A 26,351-nucleotide genomic window follows, 5' to 3' on the forward strand; every position below is an offset into this window, starting at 1 on the left:
TGGGTACACAGCCTACCGATCAAGATACAGAAAGCTGGGTTTAGACAACCTACACTGAGAAAAATTACATTTATCTCTGATGGAGGAGAGAGCAAAGACAATCTCAAGGCTGATGGGGGGAGCTCGGAAAAACAAGGCTTCTGTGAAAATGTGGGTAACACTCCCAAGGACTAGGCTTGGGAAGGTTTTATGTGGGAAGGAGGAAAGGCCAGAGGGGCAATGGACAACACTGGACTCCCTTCTTGCCTGAGTTTCTAGTATTTAAGCTGGTAAGTGCTGTGCAGCCCTTAGGATCTATCGTGGGCATGGGGGGCACGGGCTTGGGAAGTGCTCTGTCATGAGGCCTGAGAATGAACACGGGCACTTTCTCCCTTTCAATCAGTAGACCTAATGTCAGTGGCCCCTACCCCTACCCTACTTCCCAAGCCTTAACTGTGGCCACGCCCACCATCAAGCAGGCTCCCTGGAGCCCGCATTTGCCCGAGTGCTCCAGAGGGGCAGAGTCGTGGAGACAGGGAGGGAGGGAGACAGACAAGAACCGAAAAAGAGGGTAGAGGGAAGGGCAGCGTGTATGTGTGTGTGTGTGTGTGTGTGTGTGTGTGTGTGTGTGTGTGTGTGTGTGTGTGTGTGTGTGTGTGTACGTGGGTGTGTGGGTGTGTGGGTGTGAGCGCGCGCCCGCGCGTGTGTCTGTGCGTGTGTCTGTCTGTGTGTGCGTGTGTGTGCGTGTGTGTGTGTGTGTGTGTGTGTGTGTGTGTGTCTGTGTGTGTCTGTGTGTCTGTGTGTGTGTTGGGGGCGGGCTTCTGGTGAGGAAAACTATTCAAGAGATAATTCAAGCTCATACAGGAAGATTCAGTGAAATGATCCCAGAACTTACCCAAAGGCCATGGAGGGAGAGGGAGGGAGAGGGAGGGAGAGGGGGGTGTAGCCTTGCAGAACCTGCTTTGGGGGTCATCAGGCAGTAACGGTTAACTGCATAGGCGTTGTCACCAAGCCAGAGCCATTTAACTGGCAAGGGTGGTTGGAGAGCAAGCTTAAGACACCCCATAACTACGACTCTTAGACAGGTTGGAGGGGGGCTGAGGCTGCAGACAAGGGGAGGAGGGGCACTTGAGGGTTGGGTCTTTGCCTCCCCCATTCTCGGCTGTCACTCACTACCCCAACAGTCGCCCGGGGGGCGGGCCCCGGAGAGGTGGGGATGGGGGAGGGTAATCTTGGCAGGCGTCTGCTGCATGGCGTAGGTAGGGACTGCTGAGGGGGGACGCGGGGAGGGGGGGCGCTGAACACGAGTGGGAAGCGGAGAGAGACACGGGGAGGGGGAGGGGACCGGGAACCATTTGAATGAGAGGAGGGGATCACGGGTACAGTGGGCTCTGGAGGTAGGGCGGGCACGGGTGTGACGGGCCAGACTCTTGAGCCAGGTAAGGAAAGCAGGTGCGTAGATCTGGGGTTTTTCCTCCCTTTTTTGTGCCTTCAGTGCACTAGGCCCTTCGGTAGGAAGGGGGCGCCGCCTTCCCCGGGGGCGGGCTTCCAAGCTCCAGAGGCTACCTTTTCCTCAACTAACGGGGCCCCGGGCGGGGGCTCCAGCTCCATCCCCAGTGCCTCGACTCCAGTCCGCAATTTCCAGGCGGCCACTGGGCTGGGAGTCTCGCGCCGGGGGCCGGCGCTGTCTCGCGAGCCCCCTCCTCCAGCCAGCCAATGGGATTGGTTGCTGGCACCGCCCGCCTGCCTGGTGCAGAGCGCTCAGCGCTGCAAGCGGCGCTGCCATTTAAAGGGGCCGCGACCCCTGTCCCGGCTGCTAGGGAGGGAGGTGGAGAAGGAGCGCGGGGCCGACGCTGTCTGCAGTTCTAGGCTTGTAGCCGTTACTCTAACCCTGCCTCAGGTAGGGGTCGGGCCTCCGCAAGCCGAACCGAACCTGCAGGCGGGATCTCGCAGTAGCCGGGAGGGGGGTCTGAGGAGAAATCGTAGCTCCAAAATGTCTTCCTGTAAATGCCTGAGGTGGGGGGTGGGCACCAGGAGAAGGGGAAGACTAGGGGAGCAGTGGGGAAGGGGGGACGGGGCTGAGGAAGTGGTCCCCCCTGAAAGGTAACCAAGCGGGGAAATGGTTAGGAAGGGCAGTTTGTGGGGGCGGGGAAGGGCTGAGGGAGGACGGGGCTCTGTGGGGAGGGGCGGCGGGGCTGCACAAGATGGGGAGAGGCTGGAAACCTGAGGGGCTCCCGGGGAGTAAGGAGGGACCGGGGGGCTGAGACCGCTGGAGCGGGAAAGGCTTCTGGCTGCGGCGGCCAGAAGAGACTCTGAGGGGGCGTTCAGCCTGAGGTGGGGGGTGTGTGAGAGGTAGGGAGGAAGGAGCTACGAGTCTCGGTGGGGGGTGTCGGGCGGGTTAGAGACCAACTGCCTGGCGAGTGTGGGCACCGGGCCAGGGCGGGGAACGCCACTCCCCACAGAGGGCGCTGTATGGGGGGGGGAGTGGACATCGGGACTGGAGCCTGTGGAAATGCCCATCGGTTGTGGGGGGCGGCTGCTAATAAGAAATCCAAGTGGATGACGGGGTGTGTCCCATAGCCTACATAGGAAATTCAGGCTAAGACCACCTCTACTGCCCCCTCTTCCGATCTGCAGCCCATACCCAGCCATGGACCCCAGTGATTTCCCCAGTCCATTTGACCCATTGACCCTGCCAGAGAAGCCCCTGGCTGGAGACCTTCCCGTAGACATGGAATTTGGAGAGGATCTGCTGGAATCTCAGACTGCTCCAACTCGAGGATGGGCCCCCCCAGGTCCGTCTCCATCCTCTGGAGCCCTGGACCTGCTTGATACCCCTTCTGGCTTGGAAAAAGACCCTGGAGTAGTCCTGGATGGAGCCACTGAGCTACTGGGGCTGGGGGGGCTACTTTATAAAGCCCCCTCTCCCCCAGAGGTGGACCATGGTCCTGAGGGGACCCTTGCATGGGATTCGGGGGAGCAGACCCTAGAGCCTGGACCAGGGTGCCAGACCCCTGAGGTGATGCCACCTGATCCAGGGGCTGGGGCCAGTCCCCCGTCACCTGAAGGGCTACTAGAACCTTTGGCTCCGGATTCTCCAATAATCCTGGAGTCTCCTCATATTGAAGAGGAGGAGATACCCCCCATAGCTACAAGGAGAAGGGGCTCCCCTAGGCAGCAGGAGGAGCACACCCAAGGGCAGCCACAGAGCCCCAATGCACCCCCTAGCCCTTCAGTGGGAGAGACTCTGGGGGATGGAATCAACAGTTCTCAGACCAAACGTGGGGTCTCTATCCCTGCTGCACATCCTTCTTTGCCAGGTAGGTTGCCTGATGGTTGGAGGGGGCTGGGGACGGGGTGGTGGTGAGGAGGGCTGGCTCTGTGCTTGGAGAACTAGAGGGGGGGGGCAGGAGGGTGGAAAGACTAGAGTAGGGATATGTGTGGGGAAGGAGTTGGGGTTTGGGAAGGCAGAGTGGGGTGTGGCAAAGATTATGGAAAATAGAGGTGGGAGGAGCGGAGGGCTGTGCAGGATGAATGAGGTAGTATGAGGGAATGGAGCTGATGGCAGAGCTTCCCTTTTTCATATCCCAGTGGGCTTTCAGGGCCAGGCTCCCTCCTTCCGAATTTGCAGGAAAATAGCTGGCTTCCAGGCTCTAACATTTTCCCAGCTGTTTGGTTCTAAATGGGAGTGGAGTTTCTGAGATTGATGAATGGTAACTCCTCTCCGAAGTCCCTAACAGCGTACTGATTTCAGGGGAATGCTAGAGAGGCAGGATCTAGGATGCATCTCTGCTAGGGGAGGGGCAATCCAGACCTGAGGCTCTAGTTCCTCCCTTAATCTACCTAGTGGTATCCTTCCTCTGGGCTGTGATAAAGGTCTTCAAATATATAATCTTATATAATATATCTTATGTAGCGCCTAAGTCCAGAGGAACCTGCCCATACATTGATGGGTTTTTTTCCCCTTTTAAGTGGTTACATTTGTTTTTTGCTCCCTCTAAGTGGTTGCATTTGTTTTTGTTGGTAAAAGATAAATCCTGCGTGACCAGTGGGACAGAAATGATTGGAAGGGTAGGACAATGCATTTCTTTAATGGAGAATAGCTGCACACATCCCTTCCCCACGTCTACCTTAGTACCAAGTCTGAGGGAACCCTGAAAGGGTAGAAGCTTACAGACCCTGGAGTTGTCCCTTTCGGTTTTGAGTAAATTCTTCCCCAGGAATGGAGGTGGGGTTTGGGCCTGGGCAGGCTCAAGATTGAGGTTACCTTCTTGCTTCCTTTGCAGGAGATGGCCTGACTGGAAAGGAGAGTGAGAAGCCGCCTGAGAGGGTGAGGGGGGAGGGTTGGAAAGAGTCTGGTTCCCCCTATAGCTCTGAGAAGGACAGACCCTTCCTTTTCCTTCCTAGATGGTGGGGGGGATGCTGTCAGGGGATTCAGAGAAGGGAGGCGCTCTTGTGTCTACTGATTCTTAGGAATGAAGTCCGGCTCCCATTTTCCCCCTTCTCTTCAGGGATGGGCCAGGGGTCCCAGCTCTCTTGGCTCCCCTTCCATCCCCCATTCCTTCCCAAACCTTGCACTCCAGTCAGCCTGCCGCTAGCGTCAGCTTTCCTCCCTGCCCCTCTTTCCAAGGTACAGAAGAGAAGCGAGCGCGTTAGAAGGGCGGAACCTCCCAAGCCTGAGGTTGTGGATTCCACTGAGAGCAGTAAGTAGGATGGGAGGAAGTGTGACCTGGGAATTCATTCGGGGTGTAGAGAAGAGCTCAAGGTGGGATCAGGACAGGGCATGGATCTTCTGGCTCTGTACTTCCTCTCTGCAGAACGAGAAGTGCCTGTCTCTGCTATGGCTTGGCATGGGAACCAAGAGGTAGTAGGGGCGGGGGGGATTGAAAACAAGAACAGTAAGAATAGAAAGTTTCATGTTTCAACTATACTGTCCCTGTCCCCAGTCTTCTCTCTTGGAACCCTGCTCCTGAATATTGTAGAATAACCATGGGTAGCTTAAGATACCAATGTAATGGGAGAGGAAGTATAACAGCCAGAACAAGGAGAGTCCCAGAGATCCCAGGACCAGTATTGAACTTATTATTGGTCCGCTCATCAAATGGCTGGAGATCTGTTCTGGTGGTCTTTTCTCACTGCCCCGCCTACTCCCACAGTTCCAGTGTCAGATGAGGATTCTGATGCCATGGTAGATGACCCCAATGATGAGGACTTTGTGCCATTCCGGCCCCGGCGCTCTCCTCGCATGTCCCTGCGCTCAAGTATGGCACAGAGGGCTGGGCGCTCTTCAATGGGCACCAAGATGTCTTGTGCCCATTGCCGGACACCACTGCAGAAGGGGCAGACGGCCTATCAGCGCAAGGGGCTGCCTCAGCTCTTCTGTTCTTCATCTTGTCTCACTACTTTCTCCAAGAAGCCCTTGGGCAGAAAGACCTGTACCTTCTGCAAGAAGTGCGTGGAGATCCTAGGGTGGGCGGGGGCAGGGTCCAGGGGAGGGAGTTGTGGGTAAGAGATTGTGTTGGCAAAACCAAACAGGATGGAGATGATAGGGTTAATTTAGGAAAGTGGTTAGAATATTTGACTCTATGATCATCAGGCCAAATCCTAGGGAGTGCAGGGGTTTCTGCTGGAATAAGAGGGTGGTCCTGGGAATACTCAAACCTGTTCCCACCTCCAGGGAGATCTGGAACACCAAGGACTCAGTTGTGGTACAGACTGGTTCAGGAGGCTCCTTCCATGAGTTCTGCACATCTGTCTGTCTCTCTCTGTATGAGGCCCAGCAGCAGCGTCCAATCCCCCAGTCTGGGGATCCTGCCGATGCCACTCGCTGCAGCATATGCCAGAAGACTGGAGAGGTGAGGCTACTCACCACAGGCCAATTTACAGAGCCTGCTGGCTCTGACCTACCCCTCTGGTTCTGGAGCTGTAGGGGTCAGGCCCTGGGGAGAAGGGATTTGGGTGGAAAAGGTAGCCATTGTGAGGGGGCAAATTCAAGGATAGAGCTTCTCCAGGATGTATGCAGCTGACCTTCCTTACCTCCCAGGATGTCGCCATCAAGTCTACAGCCTGACGCACAGGTTGGGGGGTCCTAGGCCCACTGTCTGCTGTGAAGGTCTAGGGTGAGGTGGGAGTTCTGTCCTTGCATTGATTGGGGTGGGCGGTGGTGGCCTGGCCTCAGCTCAGGGTGTGTATATGTATGTGTGGCAGGTCCTACATGAGGTCAGCAACGGCAGCGTGGTACACCGACTCTGCAGTGATTCTTGCTTCTCCAAATTCCGAGCCAACAAGGGACTGAAAACCAACTGTTGTGACCAGTGTGGGGCTTACATCTACGCCAGGCCCGGGAGCCTTGGCCCCGAGCTCCTCTTCCATGATGGTCAACAAAAGCGGTTTTGCAACACAGCGTGCTTGGGGGCATACAAGAAGGTGGGGCCGAGGGAGTAGTGCGTTAGAGGGTTACGGAAGGGGGTGTGGTTCCTGGGTGATAAATAAAGGTGCCTGAAGGGTCGAGGGCTGGGAAAAAATAAAACAAATAAAGGGGGTTTCAATTGTATCTGTTATGTTTTATTTTTGAAGCTGGCTGGTGGACACACAGGTCTTTGTTATATCATCATCTATACTTTTTGTATGCCTGAAAATTTCATGTTTAAAAAATTTTAAAAATAAAAGTGAAGGGACAAATCCAGCCTCAGCCTCTCCTTCCCCATCCTCACAGAAAAACACACGTGTGTACCCATGTGTCTGGTGCAAGACCCTGTGTAAGAACTTTGAGATGCTATCACATGTGGATCGTAATGGCAAGACCAGCTTGTTCTGTTCCCTGTGCTGTACCACTTCTTACAAAGTGAAGCAGGCAGGGCTCACTGGTAGGTGCAAAGCCCTCTTCTCTGAGATCCCTGCTGGCCTTCCTTCTACTTCCCACGTTCCCCTCTTGTAGAGTCATTTCTACTGCCCAGCCTCAGCCCCAACCACATCTTCCCGTGGATTTTCTGTTCATCTCTGCCCTGCCTTACACCTTCTATGTGCTCTCTCTTCCTCTTTCTCTCTCTCTCTCTCTTTCTTTCTGTGCCCCAGGCCCTCCCCGACCCTGCAGCTTCTGCCGCCGCAGCCTCTCTGACCCTTGTTACTACAACAAAGTTGATCGCACAGTCTACCAGTTCTGCAGCCCCAGCTGCTGGACCAAGTTCCAGGTACTCGAGGCCCTGGACCAGGGATAAAGGGTGTGGTAGCAGGGAAAGGGCCGAGAACTGGGGTAGGTAGGCCTGGGTAGGGCAAAGAGCCAGCCTGCCCTCCCCTCCCCTCCAGCACTGCAGGCCTCTTGCCCCTTACCTGTCTTCCTTCCCTCCAGCGTACTAGCCCTGAGGGGGGCATTCACCTGAGCTGTCACTACTGCCATAGCCTCTTCAGTGGCAAGCCTGAGGTCTTGGAGTGGCAGGTAAGATCCCCCCCACCCACACCTTGCCACGTGTTTGAAGAAGTCTCCTCAAGCTGTGCCTGTGCGGTGCAGATGTCCTAGTTGTGCCCTCCCTGTCCTGTGTTTCCACCTCAGGACCAGGTCTTCCAGTTCTGCTGCCGTGATTGCTGCGAGGACTTCAAGAGGCTTCGGGGTGTGGTATCCCAGTGTGAGCACTGCCGGCAGGAGAAACTCCTGCATGAGAAACTCCGGTTCAGTGGGGTGGAGAAAAGCTTCTGCAGCGAAGGTAAGGAAGTGAGTGAGGGACCGAGGCCCTGTCTCCGAGGACCAGGGAGGATGGCAGAGCCCGGAGCAAGGCTTAGAAGGCAGTGTATAAGGTAGAACCTTGTCGGAATGCTCTCCCCATTTATGCTGAGGCTTTAGGTGAAGGACTATTTAGAAGAGGTTTCAGATGTAGCACCTTGAAAAGCCTGGGTCTGAGACCTGCGAGGAACTCTGTCTCCAGGCTCTTTCTTGCTCCCCGCTTTCTAGGCTGTGTGCTGCTGTACAAACAAGATTTCACTAAGAAGCTGGGCTTATGCTGCATCACTTGTACTTACTGCTCCCAAACCTGCCAGCGTGGAGTCACTGAGCAACTGGATGGCAGCACCTGGGACTTTTGCAGTGAGGACTGTAAGACCAAGTACCTGTTATGGTACTGCAAGGTAAGGAGAGTCAACATGTCAGAAAGAAGGCAGCAGGGGTATGAACTCTTGTACTGCCGGCAGCGTCAGATCCCCAGGGAGGGGAGTTAACCTCCCCAATCTCTAAGCTGGTCCAGTCTCTAAAGAAAGAAATATGGCTTATCATAGAGGAGAGGGCCCAGCCTATTTTCAAGAGGCAGGTCTGACCATTCTGTCAATGCCCTCAGGCTGCCCGGTGCCATGCCTGTAAGCGCCAGGGGAAGCTGCTGGAAACCATCCACTGGCGTGGGCAAATCCGTCATTTCTGCAACCAACAGTGTCTGCTGCGCTTCTACAGCCAGCAGAACCAACCCAACTTGGATACCCAGAGCGGGCCAGAAAGCCTCCTGAACAGTGAGTCTGGGACAGGGTGACATTATTAGAACTTCCACTGTTGGGTCAAGCCCCTTCTTCCTCTGTTGCAATTACCTGTTCCCTGGCCAGAGTACGCGTACCATGCTCTTTTATCTTTTGGACTCTTCAGGTGTTCTTCTTTAGATCTGGAGGGAGAGTCTACTGGTTTCCTGTAAGGATATATAGTTTCAGGTGTACTCCGGTAGGATAGGGACTTGTGGAGGTTATGGTTAGTTTTCAGAGAAAGGGAAGGATCAGCATAGGCTTTACCTTGAGTGACACTGAAAACTGGTATCATTTCTAGAATGTTAGCCTGGCCTTTCAGTCACTCTGGGGATACTTAACTCCTGAAGGCTGTCAAAATGGAAGGTATAAAGTGAGGGGTAGGAGGTGGTGTTGGTGCTTTCTAAATGCAGTGTTTCATTCTTCTTGGTAGCCAGAAGTGAAGAGTCTTCTTGGCTACTGTTACTAGGGCCCAGAGAAGACTAGTCCTGGGGTAGGAAGGAAGAGAAATCCTAGACTTCCTATTTCTTTTCTTCTTCTTCTTCTTCTTCTTCCTCCTCCTCCTCCTCCTCCTCCTCCTCCTCCTCCTCCTCCTCCTCTTCTTCTTCTTATTTTTGGTTTTTCAAGACAGGGTTTCTCTGTGTAGCTTTGCGCCTTTCCTGGAACTCACTCTGTAGATCAGGCTGGCCTCGAACTCACAGAGATCCGCCTGGCTCTGCCTCCCAAGTGCTAGGACTAAAGGCGTGCGCCACCACCACCCAGTGACTTCCTATTTCTAAAGAGTGTGCTCTTTCATAAAGCTCTCCTAGAAAAAGGGTGAGGAAAACAATTAGTTCCTCTGGCAAGAGCATTTATTTGTTTGATCCTACAGGTCAGTCTTCTGAGTCAAAGCCCCAGACAGCCTCTCAAACCAAAGTGGAAAACAGCAGCACAGTGAAGACCCCAGAGGAAAACGGGAATTTGGGCAAGGTCAGGACAAAAGCCAAGAGGGAGGATTATTTCAGAGGAGGGTACTGTAATTGGCAGAATTTACATTCTTTTGATGCTACAGATCCCTGTGAAGACTCGACCAACTCCAATTGTGCCCACTCCTCAATCCCTACCACCCCCTGCAACACCCCGAAAAAACAAAGCTGCCATGTGTAAGCCACTGATGCAGAACCGGGGAGTCTCCTGCAAGGTGGAAATGAAGTCCAAAGGAAGTCAAACAGGTGAGTGCCATGATACCGTCCAGTCCATGGACGGTGTTCCTAAGTCCTAAGCTTTATGGGCAGGAATTAGGTCACTCGCTCTCAGTCTGTTCAAAACAGTTTTGTGCCATTGAACACGTGTTTAGAGCTTTTGGAGATGACAGATGAGCATCAAGTCCTAGATCAGATGTCACTAATCTAGAAGGGGTGCTAAAAGGAGTTTCCATGTCTGCAGAAGAGTGGAAGCCACAGGTGATTGTGCTGCCCATCCCAGTGCCCATATTTGTGCCAGTGCCTATGCATCTATACTGCCAGAAAGTCCCGGTGCCTTTCTCCATGCCTATCCCGGTAAGTGTCCTTGCCCTTCCTGACCAGTCCTCCTTTCTCCTTCTAGGATTGAGGCCCGCCCTCTCTGGTTTTCTCATAGGTTGGTACCCTTATCTACTGGTGTGATTCTTGACATTTAATTGAGATTAATTGTGCCTCCAGGTGCCTGTGCCCATGTTCTTGCCCACTACCTTGGAGAGCACAGACAAGATTGTGGAGACCATTGAGGAGCTGAAGGTGAAGATCCCTTCCAACCCCTTGGAGGCGGACATCCTGGCCATGGCGGAAATGATCGCAGAGGCTGAAGAGTTAGACAAGGCCTCTTCTGATCTGTGTGGTAGGCAGTGGACAGTGGTGATAGTGGGAACAGCGCTAGCCCTCTGTCTTCCTGTGAGAGTTGGGAGTGTAGTCTTGGTGCTGAGTGGGATAGGAAGGGTGGCCGGCCCCGGCCCCTCAAGACTGTGCGGGCATTGGGCAAGAGCTTCTGTGACTGACCTGACTTCTCTGCCTCTCAGATCTTGTGAGCAACCAGAGTGCAGAGGGACTTCTGGAAGACTGTGACCTGTTTGGGACAGCTCGAGATGATGTCCTGGCTATGGCTGTTAAGATGGCTAATGTCTTAGATGAGCCTGGGCAAGACTTGGAGGCAGATTTCCCCAAGAGTAAGTTGGATTTTAGGCACACCCACCAAATATTGTTGCATCTGTGGTATTAGGAAAGGAGTGTTTCTTGTGACTCAGAGCATGACTCTAAACCATGTTTATTAAGGTAGGACAGGGGCTAGGTGGTGGTGGTGGTGGTGGTGGTGGTGGTGGTGGTGGTGGTGGTGGTGGTGGTGGGGCACACCTTTAATCCCAGCACTCAGGACACAGAGGCAGGCAGATCTCTGAGTTCAAGGCCAATGTGGTCTACAGTGAGTTCCAGGACAGGCAGGGCTACACAGAAAAACTGTCTTGAAAACCAAAAAAAAAAACCTGGGCGGTGGTGGCACACACTTTTAATCCCAGCACTCGGGAGGCAGAGGCAGGCAGATCTCTGTGAGTTAGAGGCCAGCCTGGGCTACAGAGTGAGTTCCAGGAAAGGTGCAAAGCTATACAGAGAAACCCTGTCTCGAAAAACAAAAAAACCAAAACAATAACAACAACAACAAACCCAAAAAGACAGGGCAGGGTACTGTTTTTTGTTTGTTTTGTTTGTTGTTTGAGACACAGTTGTCTCATGTAGCCCAGACTGTCCTTTTGTTGTTGTTGTTGTTGTTTTTTGAGACAGGGTTTCTCTGTATAGCTTTGCACCTTTCCTGGAACTCACTTTGTAGACCAGGCTGGCCTCGAACTCACAGAGATCCGCCTGCCTCTGCCTCCGAGTGCTGGGATTAAAGGTGTGCGCTACCACCGTCCAGCGCCCAGACTGTCCTTTAACTCACTCTATAGCTGAGGATGAGCTTGAATCTCTGACTCTTCTGCCTGGATTGTAGGTTTGCACCACCCCTCCTAGTTTATATGATACTGGGGATTGAACCCAGGGCTTCATGTATACTAGGTATATGTCTTCTAAGCTACACATCTTAGCCTTTTTTTTTTTTAGTTGTGTGTGTGTGCATATAAGCATGTGTGGATGTTCATGTATGTACAAGTCCATGTTCAGGCCAGAGGAAAACCTTGGGTATGAGGCTTCAAGCACTGCCCATCTCCTTTTTGAGAAGGGGTCTCTTTCACTGCCCTGGAACTTGCCAAGTAGGCTAGGCTAGCTGGTCAGCAAGCCTCAGGGATCCACCTGTCCTTGCCTCTCTGTGCTGGGATTACAGTGCATACTATCATGCCTGGCTTCTCAGTGTGTGCTAGGGAATCAAACTCAGGTCCTCATGCTGGCTGGGCAAGCACTTTATCAACTGAGCCATTTCCTCTGCCCCCATGGTCACCATTTTTATGTGTACAGTTCAGTCATGTTAAGTATATTCATGTTGCTTTGAATTTGTGAATATTTGTGTTCAGTGTGGTTGGTGGTGGGAATCTAATCCAAAGCCCTGTGTATATTAGGCAAGCTCAACTACTGAGCTACATCCCAGCCCTATTTTTTTTGCTTTTTTTTTTTTGAGAGAGGGTCTCTTGAGTTGCCCAGGTTGGCTTTGAACTCATTCTGTAGCCTAGAAGGTCTGTGCCACCATGTGTGGCTTGAGTCTGGTGTTTATGTACCTCTGACGACCTTTCATACAGCTTTACTGGTTCCTATGGAGTTCAGTGAGGCTGACCCAGTGGTTCCTCTTGAGTTGAATGAGCAAGTAGCAAGGGTGGGATGAGAGGACTTCAGAGTTGAGACCTAAAGAAACTGATTTCTTCTTTCTTTCCCTTCTATTAGATCCTCTGGACATTAACCCAAGTGTAGACTTCCTCTTTGATTGTGGCCTTGTGGGGCCTGAGGATGTGTCTACTGAACAGGACCTTCCTCGAGCCATGAGGAAGGTGAGGAATGGGGTTACTGTATCCATAAAAAGAAAATGGACATCTGAAGGGTGGGGCTGCTCTCATAGCCACACGAGAAAGTCTAAGTTGACCCTCCCCGGCCTCCTTTCTCCAGCACTAGAAGTACTGAGATAGAGCCAAACTTTGCTGTTCTCCTAGTTCACAAGACTATCAAAGCTGTTCTGGGACTTTCTGCCATGGTAGCAAAGTTTCTGTGTTCTTACGTCAGTGCTCCCGTCCCCAGTGGTGAGCACTATCCTGACTAGCTTTCATGGTGCCCTGGCCTTGCCTTAGCCACCAGCCTCCTCTTGTCTTCCTTTCCAGGGTCAAAAGAGGCTGGTGCTTTCTGAAAGCTGTTCCCGGGACTCTCTGAGCAGCCAGCCTAGTTGTACTGCTCTCAACTATTCATACGGTGTGAACGCTTGGAAGTGCTGGGTACAGTCGAAATATGCCAATGGAGAAACCAGCAAGGGTGATGAGCTACGCTTTGGCCGTGAGTACTTGGGAGGAAGAAGGCACAGAGAGGGAAGGGGAAAGGGGCTGTTACCTAGGAACGGCTGACGATGTCCAGGAGTGGTAAGGATGTGATCAAGTATGGGTTCCCCACCCAGGAAAGACAGTGAGCAGTCGTAGACTAAAGGGAGATCCTGTCTAGGTTCACGGCTGAGGGCTCCTTTTGTAATTGATGGCCTTTTCCCGGAGCTTGTTGGGACTAAAGGGTTCATGGTGGAGCTATGTGAAATTCTCCTCATGGAGTTTCCTTAATCCTATCTACTTCTACTACATATCACTACAGCCAAACCCATGCGTATCAAAGAGGATATTCTCGCCTGTTCAGCTGCTGAGCTCAACTATGGTCTGGCCCAGTTTGTGAGAGAAATTACTCGACCTAATGGTGAACGATATGAACCCGACAGTATCTACTACCTGTGTCTTGGCATCCAGCAGGTACCTGTTGCACAGCACCCTGTTTTCTGTTACTTTCAACACAGTATGCAGAATTCTACTGGAACTCTTTCTAGCCCACTCCTTCTTGTCACTTGTCTCTTACCCTGACTAGGCAGCTTGCCTACATTTCCTATGACAAATAGATGTCAGCGATCTCCTCGACTCAGCGCTTCATTCCAGGACTATTGCTCAAGGCCCAGTCTTCAGTGCTGTCTGTCTGGATCCTCAGGGTCACCCTTGAGTCATCAGGGCTTGAGGAAGGATGTGAGGGCTGAGTTCCTTGAGTAGTGGGGCAATGTTTAGTTCTCTCTAGGTGAGGTTAGCAGCTGTGGCCTGATACGGAGGTCTGAGCTTGTGAGGACCATCTCCAAGCTCCGCCCCTTTCACCAGTGATCACACCTGAGGGAGAGCACGCTGGGCTGGCTCCTCAAGCAGATGTTTTCCCCCCTCTTCAGTTGTCAAGGCCCCTGACTGCAGCTTTCATCGTCCTTCTCGTTCCTGTAGGTCCTAGTCTGGCTTTATGTCTTTTTGTTTTTCTTCCTCTAGTATTTGCTGGAAAATAACCGAATGGTGAACATTTTCACGGACCTTTACTACTTGACTTTCGTTCAAGAACTCAACAAGTCTCTGAGTACCTGGCAGCCCACACTTCTCCCCAACAGTAAGGGACAGGAACTTAGCAATCCCTTCTCCCTCTCTTCCCTTCTCCAACACACCACTGCAAGAGTCCTGTACTGTCTGGCCTGATACTCTTCACTAAGGGTTCAAGGGTAGGAGCATATACCCGGATGCCTCAGGGTTTCAAGTTAATGGAGCCAGAGTCCCTGCCCTTCAACATAAGGAGGAGAGCCACATGTGGTGATGCATGCCCATAATCCCAGCATCAGGGAGGCTGAGGCAGAATTGTGAGTTCTGGGCCAGCCTGGACTATAGAGTGAGACACTGTCATTTAAAAAAAAGAACATGAAGCCGGGGCGGTGGTGGCACACGCCTTTAATCCCAGCACTCGGGAGGCAGAGGCAGGTGGAGTTCAGGACTAGCCTAGTCTACATAGTGAGTTCTAGACCAGCCAGCCCTACATAGTGAAACCCTGTTTTTTTGTTGTTGTTTTGTTTTTGTTTTTGTTTTTGTTTTTTAAACGGAAACACTAAAAGAGGAACATGAGGAGAAGGTCAAGACTTTTAGTCTGATCCAGGAGCAATGATATGTGCTTGCAGTTCAGGAGACTGAGGCAAGATCTCAAGTTCAAGGGGAACCGTTTTCTTAAGGAAAAAAGAAAAAAGACTCAGGTCTGTAGACTTATCTTTGAGACCAGAAAAAAAGACAGTTCAGGTTTGGGTGGTAAGTTAAGAAATCAAGATGTAGGAATCCTAAGCTTTGTGTCTACCTGCATATAACTTAAGAGATGATCAGAGAAGTGTTATATGGAGGTGAAAAGTATATAAAAAATGCCAGCCTGGCGGTAGTGGCGCATGCCTTTAATTCCAGCACTCAGGAGGCAGAGGCAGGTGGATCTCTGTGAGTTCGAGGCCAGCCTTCTCTACAAAGCGAGATCTAGGAAAGGCGCAAAGCTACACAGAGAAACCCTGTCTCAAAAAAATCTTGAAAAAACCAAATAAACAAACAAAATGCCCAGTTCCAGGATAGGCAAGGCTACACAGAGAAACCCTGTTTCAGCACCCCCACCCATCCCAAATTGCCCAGTCCTACCGTGTAGGTCAGACGTCAGGGTTTATATGCAGTAAGAAGCCTACAGCTAAGTGTGTGTATGTGTAGGAACTCAGGTGGGTTTGGGAAGCCGCTCCCCTTTGTTTTTCTCTTTGTCCATCACAGATACTGTATTCTCCCGTGTGGAGGAAGAACACCTCTGGGAGTGCAAGCAGCTGGGGGTCTATTCTCCCTTTGTCCTTCTCAACACCCTCATGTTCTTCAACACTAAGTTTTTTGGACTGCAGACAGCCGAGGAACACATGCAACTCTCTTTCACTAATGTGGTACGGCAGTCTCGCAAGTGTACCACTCCTCGGGGCACCACAAAGGTGGTGAGCATCCGCTACTATGCCCCAGTCCGACAGAGGAAAGGGCGAGGTATGAGGCTCTCCCCTCCTTTGCTTTTGCCCTTCGTGTTCTTTCTCCTGGCATTCCCACCATGCCTGCCAGGTTGCCCCTCTGCTTTGCCACCAGCTTCCCTCTGTGTTAGCAGAAAAGATGGGAACAGTCCTGATAGACAGTGGCTGGCTGTTTCCTAATAGGAGGGCAGTTAACTGCCTGTTTCTCATTGTCGTCATTTCTAGGCAGTTTATTTGCTTGCCTTATTTCGACAGAATGAGGGTGGACAGGGAGTGAGCTGTTAGGTGTGTCTGACTGTCAGGGAATGTTGAAAGTGAATAACAAACTTTCTATGATTCAAAAACTACATACTGAGGACTGGAGAGGTTGCTCAGTTGGTACAATTCCCATACAAGCCACATAAGTATGAGGACCTGAGTTTGGACCCCTAGTACCCATGTAAAGCATGGTGGCCAATGTCTATAACCTAGAGCTGGAGCAAGCAGGTGTAGAGACAGGTAGATTCCCCAGAGCTCATTGTTCGGCTAGTCCAGCTAGTGGGTGAGCTCCAGGCTCAGTGACAAACTGTCTCAACATAATATAGAGGGGCTAGAGAAAGATACCCAGTGCCAACCTCTGGCCTCCACGTGTGCACATAGGCACCTGCACTCTCATGCACATGCACAACAAAAACATGCACTCCTGACACACACACACACACACACACACACACACACACACACACACACACACACACCAATAAAATCAGAACTGTACAGAGGGAGAAAAAGAAACTGCATATTGGTTTCCATTCTCTTTGGCCCTGGAATTCTGTCCTGTCTGTGTGATTCTTCAGGTCCCTTCTGTGTGCCTCTACCTAAATTGATGGGCAAAGGTTGTGGCCACCATTTGTAATCTGAGCTAGAAGGCAAGGCCAACCTTCTAACAAACTGTTTTACCAATTATTTTGTATGACTTGAGAGATCACCTCTTTAAGAAATCAACTTGGGAATGATTATATACACTTGGGCAGGAAGAACTGGAGAGTGCTTCAGAGTAGTACAACCTATAGGATGGTTGGTTAGTGGAAAGATAACAAACTCTTCGGCTGTCCTTCCCTCCCTCCTTCCTTTCCTTTTCTGTGGTAATCTAGATAGAACCCAGAGCCTTGTGTATGCTAGGCAAGCACTCTTCCACCTAGCTACACTCCGAGCCTTCCTTTATTCTCCCTTGATTTCTTATGAAGCTGTAGTTTTCCATCCTGTGGCCTCATCTCTGCACCCTTGATTGTGCTCTGGGAGGTGGCTCATTGGGCCTGTGTTCTAATGAGTCTGGATCATTTCCCTCCCCTGTAGACACAGGTCCTGGGAAACGGAAGAGGGAGGATGAAACTATCTTAGAGCAGCGTGAGAATCGCATGAATCCCCTCCGCTGCCCCGTCAAGTTCTATGAGTTCTATCTCTCTAAATGGTGAGTTGGTGAATTTATAGGAATGCCTTACCATGTGGACCTAAGAGGCCTGCTTTGCCTTGGTAGTACTAATGGCTGTCTTCCACCCTCATCTCCACTGTTGTAGTCCTGAAAGCCTCAGGACTCGAAATGATGTGTTCTACCTGCAACCTGAGCGCTCCTGCATTGCGGAGTCACCCCTCTGGTATTCTGTGATTCCCATGGACCGAAGCATGTTGGAGAGCATGCTTAATCGCATTCTGGCTGTGCGTGAGATTTATGAGGAACTTGGTCGTTCTGGGGAGGAAGACCTAGACTGAACCCATGTGGTACCTTGTATCCATCCTTCACATCAGTGTCTGTCCTGTGGGGTAACTGGCCCAGGAACCAATGCTATCCATTCTGAAGGGCCCCAACTGCCTCTTTATAGTCTCTCATTCCCTGCCTCTCCCAGGAACCCCGGCTTTAACCTTCCATACCACTTGTAACCATGGGGCCCCAATCATCTGTGCTCATGGGCTAGTCCCCCAGTGATGGGTATGACCCAGGTAGTCCGTTTTCTTTGTGCTTCACAGTGAACCCTTTCTGCTGGGGCCTGACTCTGATGGAGTGATAATAGCTCTGGTGATCCTGTTGGCTTTGGGTTTCCTGACCTATATCTATGTAGGTGAAACCCTGTGTTCCTAGGTCTGACCTAGGGAAGAACCCAACTGCCTTCTCTGCCCTGTGTCCTCTCTCTCTCCCCCCCCCCTCTCCCTCTCTCTCCCTCCCTCTCTCCTCTTCCCAGTACCATGTGAAAGGGTCTTGTCTGAGAGACATGATAAATGAGGGGACCTTTTCCCTAAAGCACAGCGCTCAGACACTTTTCTCCCTCCTGAAAAAGTGATGGTCGGCACCCTTCTCCACCCTGTCCCCTACCTACCCTTTGAGCACCACTCCTTGGCGCTACAGTCCCTCAAGGGTTCCAAATGCTTTCTTTTCCTCAAAGGCAGAGAAGGACTTAGTGTGGGGAGCAGACTCCTATTGTGCATACTCCTGTCCCCTTGCTTTATGTGTTTGTCTCTCCTGCCATCTTAGGGTGGCAGGAGCCGTGGTGTCAACATGCTTAGCCCCTCTGTGACTGCCTCCCTTTAGGTTCATGAACAGAGCTCTCAAGGCAAAAATGACCTTCTGGCTTGGATTGGGGCTGGGTTCCCCAATGTTGTTTCCCCCCCTCATCAGAGCCAGGCCCACCCTGTGGGGGCCTAGGCCATACAGGATGGGGGTTTGTGGTCAAAAGATAGGTGAGGAGCTGTGGGTAAGGATCCTGCGCCTACTGCCTACATCTTCTCTTTTCCCCATCTTACCTTGGTGGGCCCAGAAAACTTAGTGTCTAGCAGAGGGAGTGCCCAGTTCTTTCCCTGTTGGCTTTGCTGTTCCCCAGCCTTCTTTTCGTGTTTTTATAACTGTCACCAGTTTAGCCACTGTTGAAATTGTATATATTGTACTGCGGTGCCTGGCCTGTTCCTTCAGTGAGCCATGCCCACCCATGTGTTGTAGTGAGAAACTGTTGTCACAACTAACATTCTGTCTCTGGAATTGTTTGTTTCAAATAAAGAGTTAAAGTTGTCCTTTGCTTTCTCTGGGGGAGGGAGAGCTGGCTTTGGAGGAGTGGGAGATGAGAGGAAGACTACTAGCTGGAGATCCTCGAGAATTAGTCTACCTCATCCAACAAATATCAGAAGTTGGGTCCTTTTGTCACACATTTTCAGAAACATCAGAAAAAAACTATTTTCAACAGCCATTTATTGAGCTGGGGTGGCTCATGTCTGTAATCCTAGAAGTTGGGAGGTGGAGGCAGGAAGATAAGGAATTCATAGTCATCCTTAGCTACATGGTGAGTTCAAGGCCAACCTGGGCTATATGAAACCCTGTCTCAAAAAGAGGGCAGGGGCTGGAAATGTATGTAGTTCAGTTGATAGAGGATTCGCTGAGCATGCACAGCATGCACAAAGTCCTGAGTCCAATCCTTGGCAACACATAAAACTGAGCACATGCCTGTAATCCCAGCATTCTTACAAGGTCATCCTTAGCTACATAGCAAGTTTGAGACCAACCTGAGGTACATGAGACTCTGTCTTAAAAAAATCAAACAAAAAACTAAGATATCCGTCTGTTAAAGATTCCCTAGGTTGGGCTGGAGAGATGGCTCAGCCCTTTAAAGGCTAGGCTCACAACCAAAAATATAAAAGATCCCTTAGGTTACCGGGCAGTGGTGGTGCAGGCCTTTAAGCCCAGCACTCGGGAGGCAGAGGCCGGCAGATCTTTGTGAGTTCAAGGCCAGCCTGGACTACAGAGTGACTTCCAGGAAAGGCGCAAAACTACACAGAGAAACCCTGTCTCAAAAAACAACAAAAACAAAACAAAAGACTGATTAAACCTGTTACCTGTATCCAGTAAGCTCCAGGTCTAGGGGACCAGCAAACACAATAAGTACCGGCAGAATGAAATAAATAGGGCTATGGACCTCCTTTCCAGGTTATAGTGAGGCTGAGGGTTCACTGGGGAGGTATCATTTGACCTGGGCCTCAAAGACAAAATGGGAAACCACAGGTTTAGAGGTGGGAGTGCAAGTCTGGGATTTTTTTCAGCTAGGGAGTGGCAAGCTCGGATCTGTTCAAGGAGAAGTTCCCTAGAACAATAAAAGAATGGAGGGGAAGGCCTGAAAGCCTGCAGATGGGTGCAAGGAGTATGTCTAAGATATTGTGCACTTTCACAAGGGCTATAGTGAGCCGGTCGGTGGTGGCGCACGCCTTTAATCCCAGCACTCGGGAGGCAGAGGCAGGAGGATCTCTGTGAGTTCGAGGCCAGCCTGGGCTACCAAGTGAGTTCCAGGAAAGGCGCAAAGCTACACAGAGAAACCCCGTCTTGAAAACCCAAAAAACAAACAAACAAACAAAAAAACAAAACAAGGGCTATAGTGATGGGAAGGATAAAATATGGATTCAAAATAATTGCAGGAGAAAGGGAAAACATTAAATACAATTTTAGGCCCTTTAGGAAAAGTAATTGTCACACAAACCTGAAGACTTGAACTTGATCCCTAAAGTCCACGGTCAAAGGAAAGAATCCATCGATTTCCCAAACATCCTCTAGCTTCAATTCCTACACACACACACCACTAATCCAATATTTTCAATACAATTACTGGAGCTGGAGAGGTAAGTGGTAAAGAAAGAGCACTTGCTATTCTTGCAGAGGACCTGCAAGAGGGTTTAGTTAGCAGTACCTACATGGTGGATCATAACCATCTGTTAACTTCAATGGGATCTGGCACCCTCTTTTGACCTCTGAGGGCAATAGGCATGCACGTGGTACACAGACATACATATAAAATAAATCTGAAATAAAATACATTAAAAATTGAAAGACAGGGTCTTACTATGTATCCCTGGCTAGCCTGGAACTCAGAGAGCCACCTGCCTCTGCCTTCCAAGTGCTGGGATTCAAGGGATGTACCTCCATGCCTGGCTTCAAAATAAAGTTTAGCCATCAAAATGAATTCAGAGATTTTGAAGCTTAAGTCTGTAGGATCCGGTGAATGAGTGGTAGTGAGAGCTGGTTTCTAGCCTTGATTGGGAGAGATAACTTTAACTAAAGCCAGTGTGGTGAGGTTGGAAATCATCCCAAATTCCAGGCCTGCCTGGATTAAAGAGAAAGATCCTGTCTTCTTAAAAAAAAAAAAAAAAAAACAGTAACAAAGAACCAAAACAGTAGACCTAAAGATACGGCTCAACAGTTAAGAGTGAGCACTTGCTGCTCTTCCAGAAGACCCAGGTTTGATTTCCAGCACCCTCATGGCAGCTCACATCCATCTGTAACTCCAGTCCCAGGAGATCGACACCCTTCTGGTGTCTGTGGGCACCAGGTATGCATGTACACAGACATACATGTGGGCAAAACACTCATATACATAGAATAAAATAATAAAAAAAAATTTAGGCCGGGTGGTGGTGATGCACACATTTAATCCCAGCACTCAGGAGGTAGAGGCAAGTGGTTCTCTGTGAGTTCGAGGCAGCCTGGTCTACAGAATGAGTTGCAGGGCTGCCATGGATACACAGAGAAACTCGTATCAAAAAACAAACAAAAAGATATATCTAAAAATTTCTGGGCAGTGGTGGCACACACCTTTAATTCCAGCACTCAGAAGGCAGAGACAGGTGGATCTGAGTTCAGTGCCAGCCTGATCTACAAACAGAGCTCCAGGACAGCCAGAGCTGTTACACAGAGAAACCCTATATCAAAAACAAACGAAAATGTAAAGAATGAATACTGGTCTATCAGAGGACTCAAGTTCAGACCTCAGCACCCACACAGGTGGTTCAAAAATGCCTATAACTGCAGCTTCAAGGGACCATACACATCACCTCTGGCTTCTGTGGGCACACAACTACATAAATCTTTTTCAAGATTATTTTTATTTTATGTGTTTGAGTGTTTGCTTGTGTGCGTGCGTGTGTGTGTGTGTGTGTGTGTGTGTGTGTGTGTGTGTGTGTGCACGCACCACATGCATGCCTGGTGCCCACAGGGGCCAGAAGAAGGCCTAGATTCTTCTGGAACTGGAGTTAACAAATAATTGTGAGCCACCATTTGGATTCAGGGAACTAAACCTTGGTCCTCTGCAAGAGCAGCAAGCAGTGCTTTTAACTGCTGAGCCATCTCCTTACCCTATGAAATGGATCTCTAAAACAAAGGGAGAGAGAGATAGTGTGGTGGCTTGAATGAGAACGGCCCCTGTAGGGTCATATATTTGAATGTTCGGTTCCCAATTGGTGCCACTGTTTGGGAAAGATTAGGAGGCATGACCTAATCTTTGGAATGGCCTAATGACCTAATAACTTAATGACCTTGGAAGAGGTGTGTCACTGGGGGTGAGCTTCGGGGTCTCAAAAGCCTACACCATTCCCTGTCTGTCTGTCTGTCTGTCTGTCTCAGTCTCTGTCTCTGTGTCTTTCTCTCTCTCTGTATGTGTGTATGAGCTACTGCTCCAGCACCATGCCCCATGCCTGCCTGTCTGGTACCATAGCCCCCACCATGATGGTCTTGAACTCAACTCTCTGGAACCATTAGCCTTCAAATGAAATACTTTCTTTTACAAGTTGCCTTGGTCATGGTGTCTCTTCACAGCAACAGAAAAGTAACTAAGATATCTTGATCCACGATAACACGTTTTTCTTTTTAAATTATTTGTTTATTTTATTGTTTTGCTTGCATTTATGTCTGTGTGAGGTGTCAGATCCCCTGGAACTGGAGTTACAGACAGTTGTGAGCTGCCATGTGGTTGCTGGGAATTGAACCCAGGTCCTCTGGAAGAGCAGCCAGGGCTCTTAACTGCTGAGCCATCAGCTCTCCAGCCCCGTATAGCAGGTTTTTCATTGTTATTTGTATTTGCATTTTTTTTTTTTTTTTTGGTTTTTCAAGACAGGGTTTCTCTGTGTAGCTTTGTGCCTTTCCTGGAACTCATTTGGTAGCCCAGGCTGGCCTCGAACTCACAGAGATCCACCTGCCTCTGCCTCCCAAATGCTGGGATTAAAGGCGTGCGCCGCCGCCGCCGCCGCCGCCGCCGCCGCCGCCGCCGCCGCCGCCGCCGCCGCCGCCGCCGCCGCCGCCGCCGCCCGGCCGTATTTGCTTTTTGTTACGGACAGGAGGAAACTGGTAATAAATGAAGCTTTTGACCATGTTGAGTTTGGACTCCATTGAAATAGCCATGGTGGTCATGTAACATGGCTTTATAGAACAAATGCCCCAAATTCAGTTTCTAGTTTTAGCTGTACCATTAAAACATTCTACCTTCTTGAGATGATCTCGCTCTTGTTCTCACTTTCTCGGGTTTTTTTTTTTGAGACAGTGTTGCTGTGTAGACCACACTGGCCTCAAACTCAGAGTGCTGGGATTCAAGGCATGCGCCACCACTGATTCTCCTTTAAAAAATGAGCTCATAGTCCGATTTAGCTTGTGTTGTTCATTGGCTTTGTTTTTGTTTTTTAATGGCAGTTTCACTGTGTAGCTCAAGCTGGCCTCAAACTCAACCTTCCTGCCTCAGCCTCCCCTGTGTTGAGTGAGATTGTAAGTAAGTCTACATTAGCAGACCCAGATCTGCCTGAGTTTTCTCACAGAACTGTTGAGAAATCAGGTAAGAAAATGGAAATGGGGCTGGCATGATGGTAATCAGTCAGAGAACTTGCTGCCAAAATGGAAGGAGAGAACCCACAGACTCATACCTACCGAAAGTTGTCTTCGGACTTCCACAGGCAGGCCCACAATCTCCCCCACTTGCCTTCACACACACACACCAAGTAAATGTAAAGTAAGAGAGACAGGGTAAGGATATGATCCAGATTTGATGGCTCACACTTGAAGGCCCAGCACTTAAGAGGTTAAGGGAGGAGGATTGCTTTGAGGTTGAGGTCAGCCAGTGGTGCATAACAAGAACTTGTCCTGGAAGAAAAATAAGACAAAAGAAAAGCCAGGTGGTGCTGGTGGTGGGGGTGGGGGTGGTGGTGGTGGTGGTGGTGGTGGTGGTGGTGGTGGTGGTGGTGGTGGTGGTGGTGGTGGTGGTGGTGCACGCCTTTAATCCCAGCACCTGGGATTGGCAGAGACAGGACAGGGGATTGAGTTCGAGGCCAGCCTGGTCTATAAAGCGAGTTCCAGGACAGCCGAAGGCTATAGAAAGAAACCCTGTCTCAGAAAAACAAACAAAAGAAGAAGAATTGGTAGGAAGAACAAATGATGATGTTACCATATATGCTAGGCATTTAGAAATTCAGTACTAGAGAGTGGGTGGTGGCTGGCAAGATGCTCTGCCCGTAAAGACACCTGCTGCCAGAACTGATGTCCTTAGTTAGTCCTTAGATCCCTGGAACCCACATGGTGGAAGGAGAAAGTCATTTCCCACAAGCTGTCCTCTGATACACACATACACACACACACACACACACACACACACACAGAGGCACATGCACACACACACATAGTGGTACACACATGTTCACATACTTAAAATAAATACATTGTAATTAAAAAAAATCAGGGTCCCAGGCTTGGTGGCACATGCCCATAATCCCAGCATTTGGTAGATCCAGGCAGGTGGATCTCTGTGAGTTCACTGGTCTACATAGTGAGGTCCAGTTCAATTAGGGCTACAGAAAGACTCTGTCTCAAGCAAACAACAACAACAACAAAAAACCAAAACAAGCTGGATGGTGGTGGCGCACGCCTTTAATCCTGGCACTCAGGAGGCAGAGGCAGATGGATCTCTGTGAGTTCAAGGCCAGCCTGGTCTACAGAGTGAGTTCCAGGATCAGGCTCCAAAGGTACACAGAGAAACCCTGCCTTGAAAAACCAAAAGCAAAACAAAACAGAAACTAAAACAAAAACCATCGACAATGTTTTTCATTAACAAAGAAAGAAATAGAGGACAGAAGAGGGAAGCAGGATTCCCAGATCTAAGATGCCAAAGGCGCTTGGGATGGTTGTCTTCACAGCCAAGGCCAGGATGAAGTCTATTCCATTTGCTTTCTGTCTCCCATTCACAATAGGGCCCAAAGTCGTCATCTTCCTCCTACCTACTTTCCTCTGTTGGAATAGAGAAGGAAGAATCTGATGTCATTTATTCAGCTAAATTTCTATTCGGTGCCCAGCCTTGTCTAGTCACTAGGGATAGATACAAGCTAAATAAGAACTTGGGCTCCTCATCTGTGAGCACTCTTGTCTGACAGAAAGGACCAGGCTGGAATTAGGGTGAGGTAATGGAGGGATCTATGGTGCAGCGAAGGCTCTTGCTGTTGGGGTCACAGAAGTTGAGGGGTGGCATCCGTGTGGCCCTTGAGAACGAGTGCCTCCTTTATTTTATTTTATTTTATTTTATTTTATTTTATTTTATTTTATTTTATTTTATTTTATTTTATTTGGTTTTTCAAGACAGGGTTTCTCTGTGTAACTTTGTGCCTTTCCTGGATCTCGCTCTGCAGACTAGGCTGGCTTTGAACTCACAGAGATCTGCTTGGCTCTGCCTCCGGAGTGCTGGGATTAAAGGTGTGCACCACCACCGCCCGGCAGAGTGCCTCCTTTTAAATTTGCGTTCTATAAGGTTCTAACTCTGGGAAAGACTCAAATACCAACAGAATAACCAGGGTCCAATGGAATTATTTCTCATTCTTTCTTCAGAGGTGACATGGGAACTGGTTTTCTGTCTCAAAAAAGAGTGGGCACTAGTGGAGATACAACAACCAGTGTGAACAAAGCCAAGGAGGAAGCACACCACCACCCGTGTGTGTGTGTGTGTGTGTGTGTGTGTGTGTGTGTGTGTGTGGTGTGTGTGTGTGTGTGTGTGTGTGTGTGTGTGTTTTCACGGTTAAGGAAAGAGTAGCTGGAAGCTGGCCTAGGGAGGTAGACAGGAGGATTTCCATGAAGGGATGAGGGTGGTGGGAGGTCCTGCTGGGAAAATGCAGATCAGATTGGAAAAGGCATTCATTCCCTGCTCTGTTCTGTCCTGCCCTGCATGGACAAAATTCACCCAAGACTTTTTTTTTTTTGCTTTGCAGTGAAAAGTCAGCTAGGCAAGAAAACCCTCACTTTTGACAAGTGAATGTGGTCAGACCTGATCCTAAATAGTATTCCTGCTGTGCTTTGCCCTAGAAGCAAAGGAAAGCCATTACAAGACTATCACAGTGCTGGCATGGGAGCCCAGGCTTATATCCCCAGAAGACGGAGGCAGGAGGCTCATGGATTCAAGGCCACCCTGGGATACATGGTGAGACCCTATCTTAAGGGAAAAAGCAAGAGCTGAGGGGTTAGCTCGACGGCAGAACATTTGTCTAACGCAAGACTCTGGCTTTGCTCCTCAGCACCACAGACAAACAAATAAATAAACTTAAATTAGGACGTTCACAAAGAATTGGCAGCACAACAGTACTCCATGACTGTGTGTGTGTGTATGTGTGCGCAACGTATACAGACATATATATGAGTGTGTATGTGGAGGTCAGAGGTCAAGATCAGGTGTCTTCTTCATTCACTCTCTCCATTAACAGGGTCTCTCATTGAACCTGAAACCCCTCAGTTCACAAGGCTTGCTGGCCAGTGAGCTCTAGGGAGCCTTCTGTCTCTGACTCCCCAGTGCTGGGATTCCAAGCACACCACTCTCTGTTTTTTTTTTTTTTTTTTGAGACTGGCTGGCTTGGGATTGACTATGTAGGCCACGCCTACCTCTGCCTCCTCAGTGCAAGGATTGGTGGCATGTACTACTATGCCTGATTTCTGTACCCTACTTTTAAGCAGATGCTGGGGTTTAAACCCAGGTCCTCATGCCTGTATGTGGCAAACATTTTACTCACTGAGACATCTTCCCCAGTTCTATGGCTTCATGCTTTTTAAAAACTATTTATTTGTTTGTTTGTTTGTTTGTTTGTTTTTC

The 26,351-nt window shown here is 50.0% G+C and overlaps 1 protein-coding gene across 13 annotated transcripts in view; it reads left to right on the forward strand.

Moving 5' to 3' along the window:
• The window catches only part of Zmym3 (zinc finger MYM-type containing 3), a 26,145-nt gene extending 7,643 nt beyond the window's left edge, over positions 1-18,502 (forward strand). Inside the window, exons 1-25 of one of the 13 annotated variants that reach the window (XM_076561862.1) lie at positions 179-269; positions 2,617-2,774; positions 4,266-4,309; positions 4,616-4,682; positions 5,136-5,430; positions 5,657-5,834; positions 6,187-6,405; positions 6,695-6,845; positions 7,054-7,169; positions 7,328-7,414; positions 7,529-7,679; positions 7,925-8,097; positions 8,304-8,469; positions 9,344-9,441; positions 9,524-9,683; positions 9,898-10,010; positions 10,152-10,326; positions 10,505-10,651; positions 12,345-12,448; positions 12,773-12,941; positions 13,245-13,396; positions 13,943-14,057; positions 15,230-15,484; positions 16,801-16,915; positions 17,022-18,502. In XM_076561862.1, coding sequence (XP_076417977.1) covers positions 2,630-2,774; positions 4,266-4,309; positions 4,616-4,682; positions 5,136-5,430; positions 5,657-5,834; positions 6,187-6,405; positions 6,695-6,845; positions 7,054-7,169; positions 7,328-7,414; positions 7,529-7,679; positions 7,925-8,097; positions 8,304-8,469; positions 9,344-9,441; positions 9,524-9,683; positions 9,898-10,010; positions 10,152-10,326; positions 10,505-10,651; positions 12,345-12,448; positions 12,773-12,941; positions 13,245-13,396; positions 13,943-14,057; positions 15,230-15,484; positions 16,801-16,915; positions 17,022-17,214 — 3,588 coding nt within the window. In that variant the 5' untranslated portion in view covers positions 179-269; positions 2,617-2,629 and the 3' untranslated portion in view covers positions 17,215-18,502. Of the gene's footprint in view, positions 1-178; positions 270-1,188; positions 1,239-1,275; positions 1,432-1,720; positions 1,880-2,616; positions 3,300-4,265; positions 4,310-4,609; positions 4,683-5,135; positions 5,431-5,656; positions 5,835-6,186; positions 6,406-6,694; positions 6,846-7,053; positions 7,170-7,327; positions 7,415-7,528; positions 7,680-7,924; positions 8,098-8,303; positions 8,470-9,343; positions 9,442-9,523; positions 9,684-9,897; positions 10,011-10,151; positions 10,327-10,504; positions 10,652-12,344; positions 12,449-12,772; positions 12,942-13,244; positions 13,397-13,942; positions 14,058-15,229; positions 15,485-16,800; positions 16,916-17,021 lie in introns of those variants that run through there. The other 12 variants (XM_076561859.1, XM_015999633.3, XM_076561861.1 and 9 more) reach the window with 12 other exon arrangements.
• The last annotated feature ends 7,849 nt before the right edge of the window (positions 18,503-26,351 follow it).

Source organism: Peromyscus maniculatus, chromosome X, assembly GCF_049852395.1.
Source record: "Peromyscus maniculatus bairdii isolate BWxNUB_F1_BW_parent chromosome X, HU_Pman_BW_mat_3.1, whole genome shotgun sequence".
Taxonomy (NCBI): Eukaryota; Metazoa; Chordata; class Mammalia; order Rodentia; family Cricetidae; genus Peromyscus; species Peromyscus maniculatus.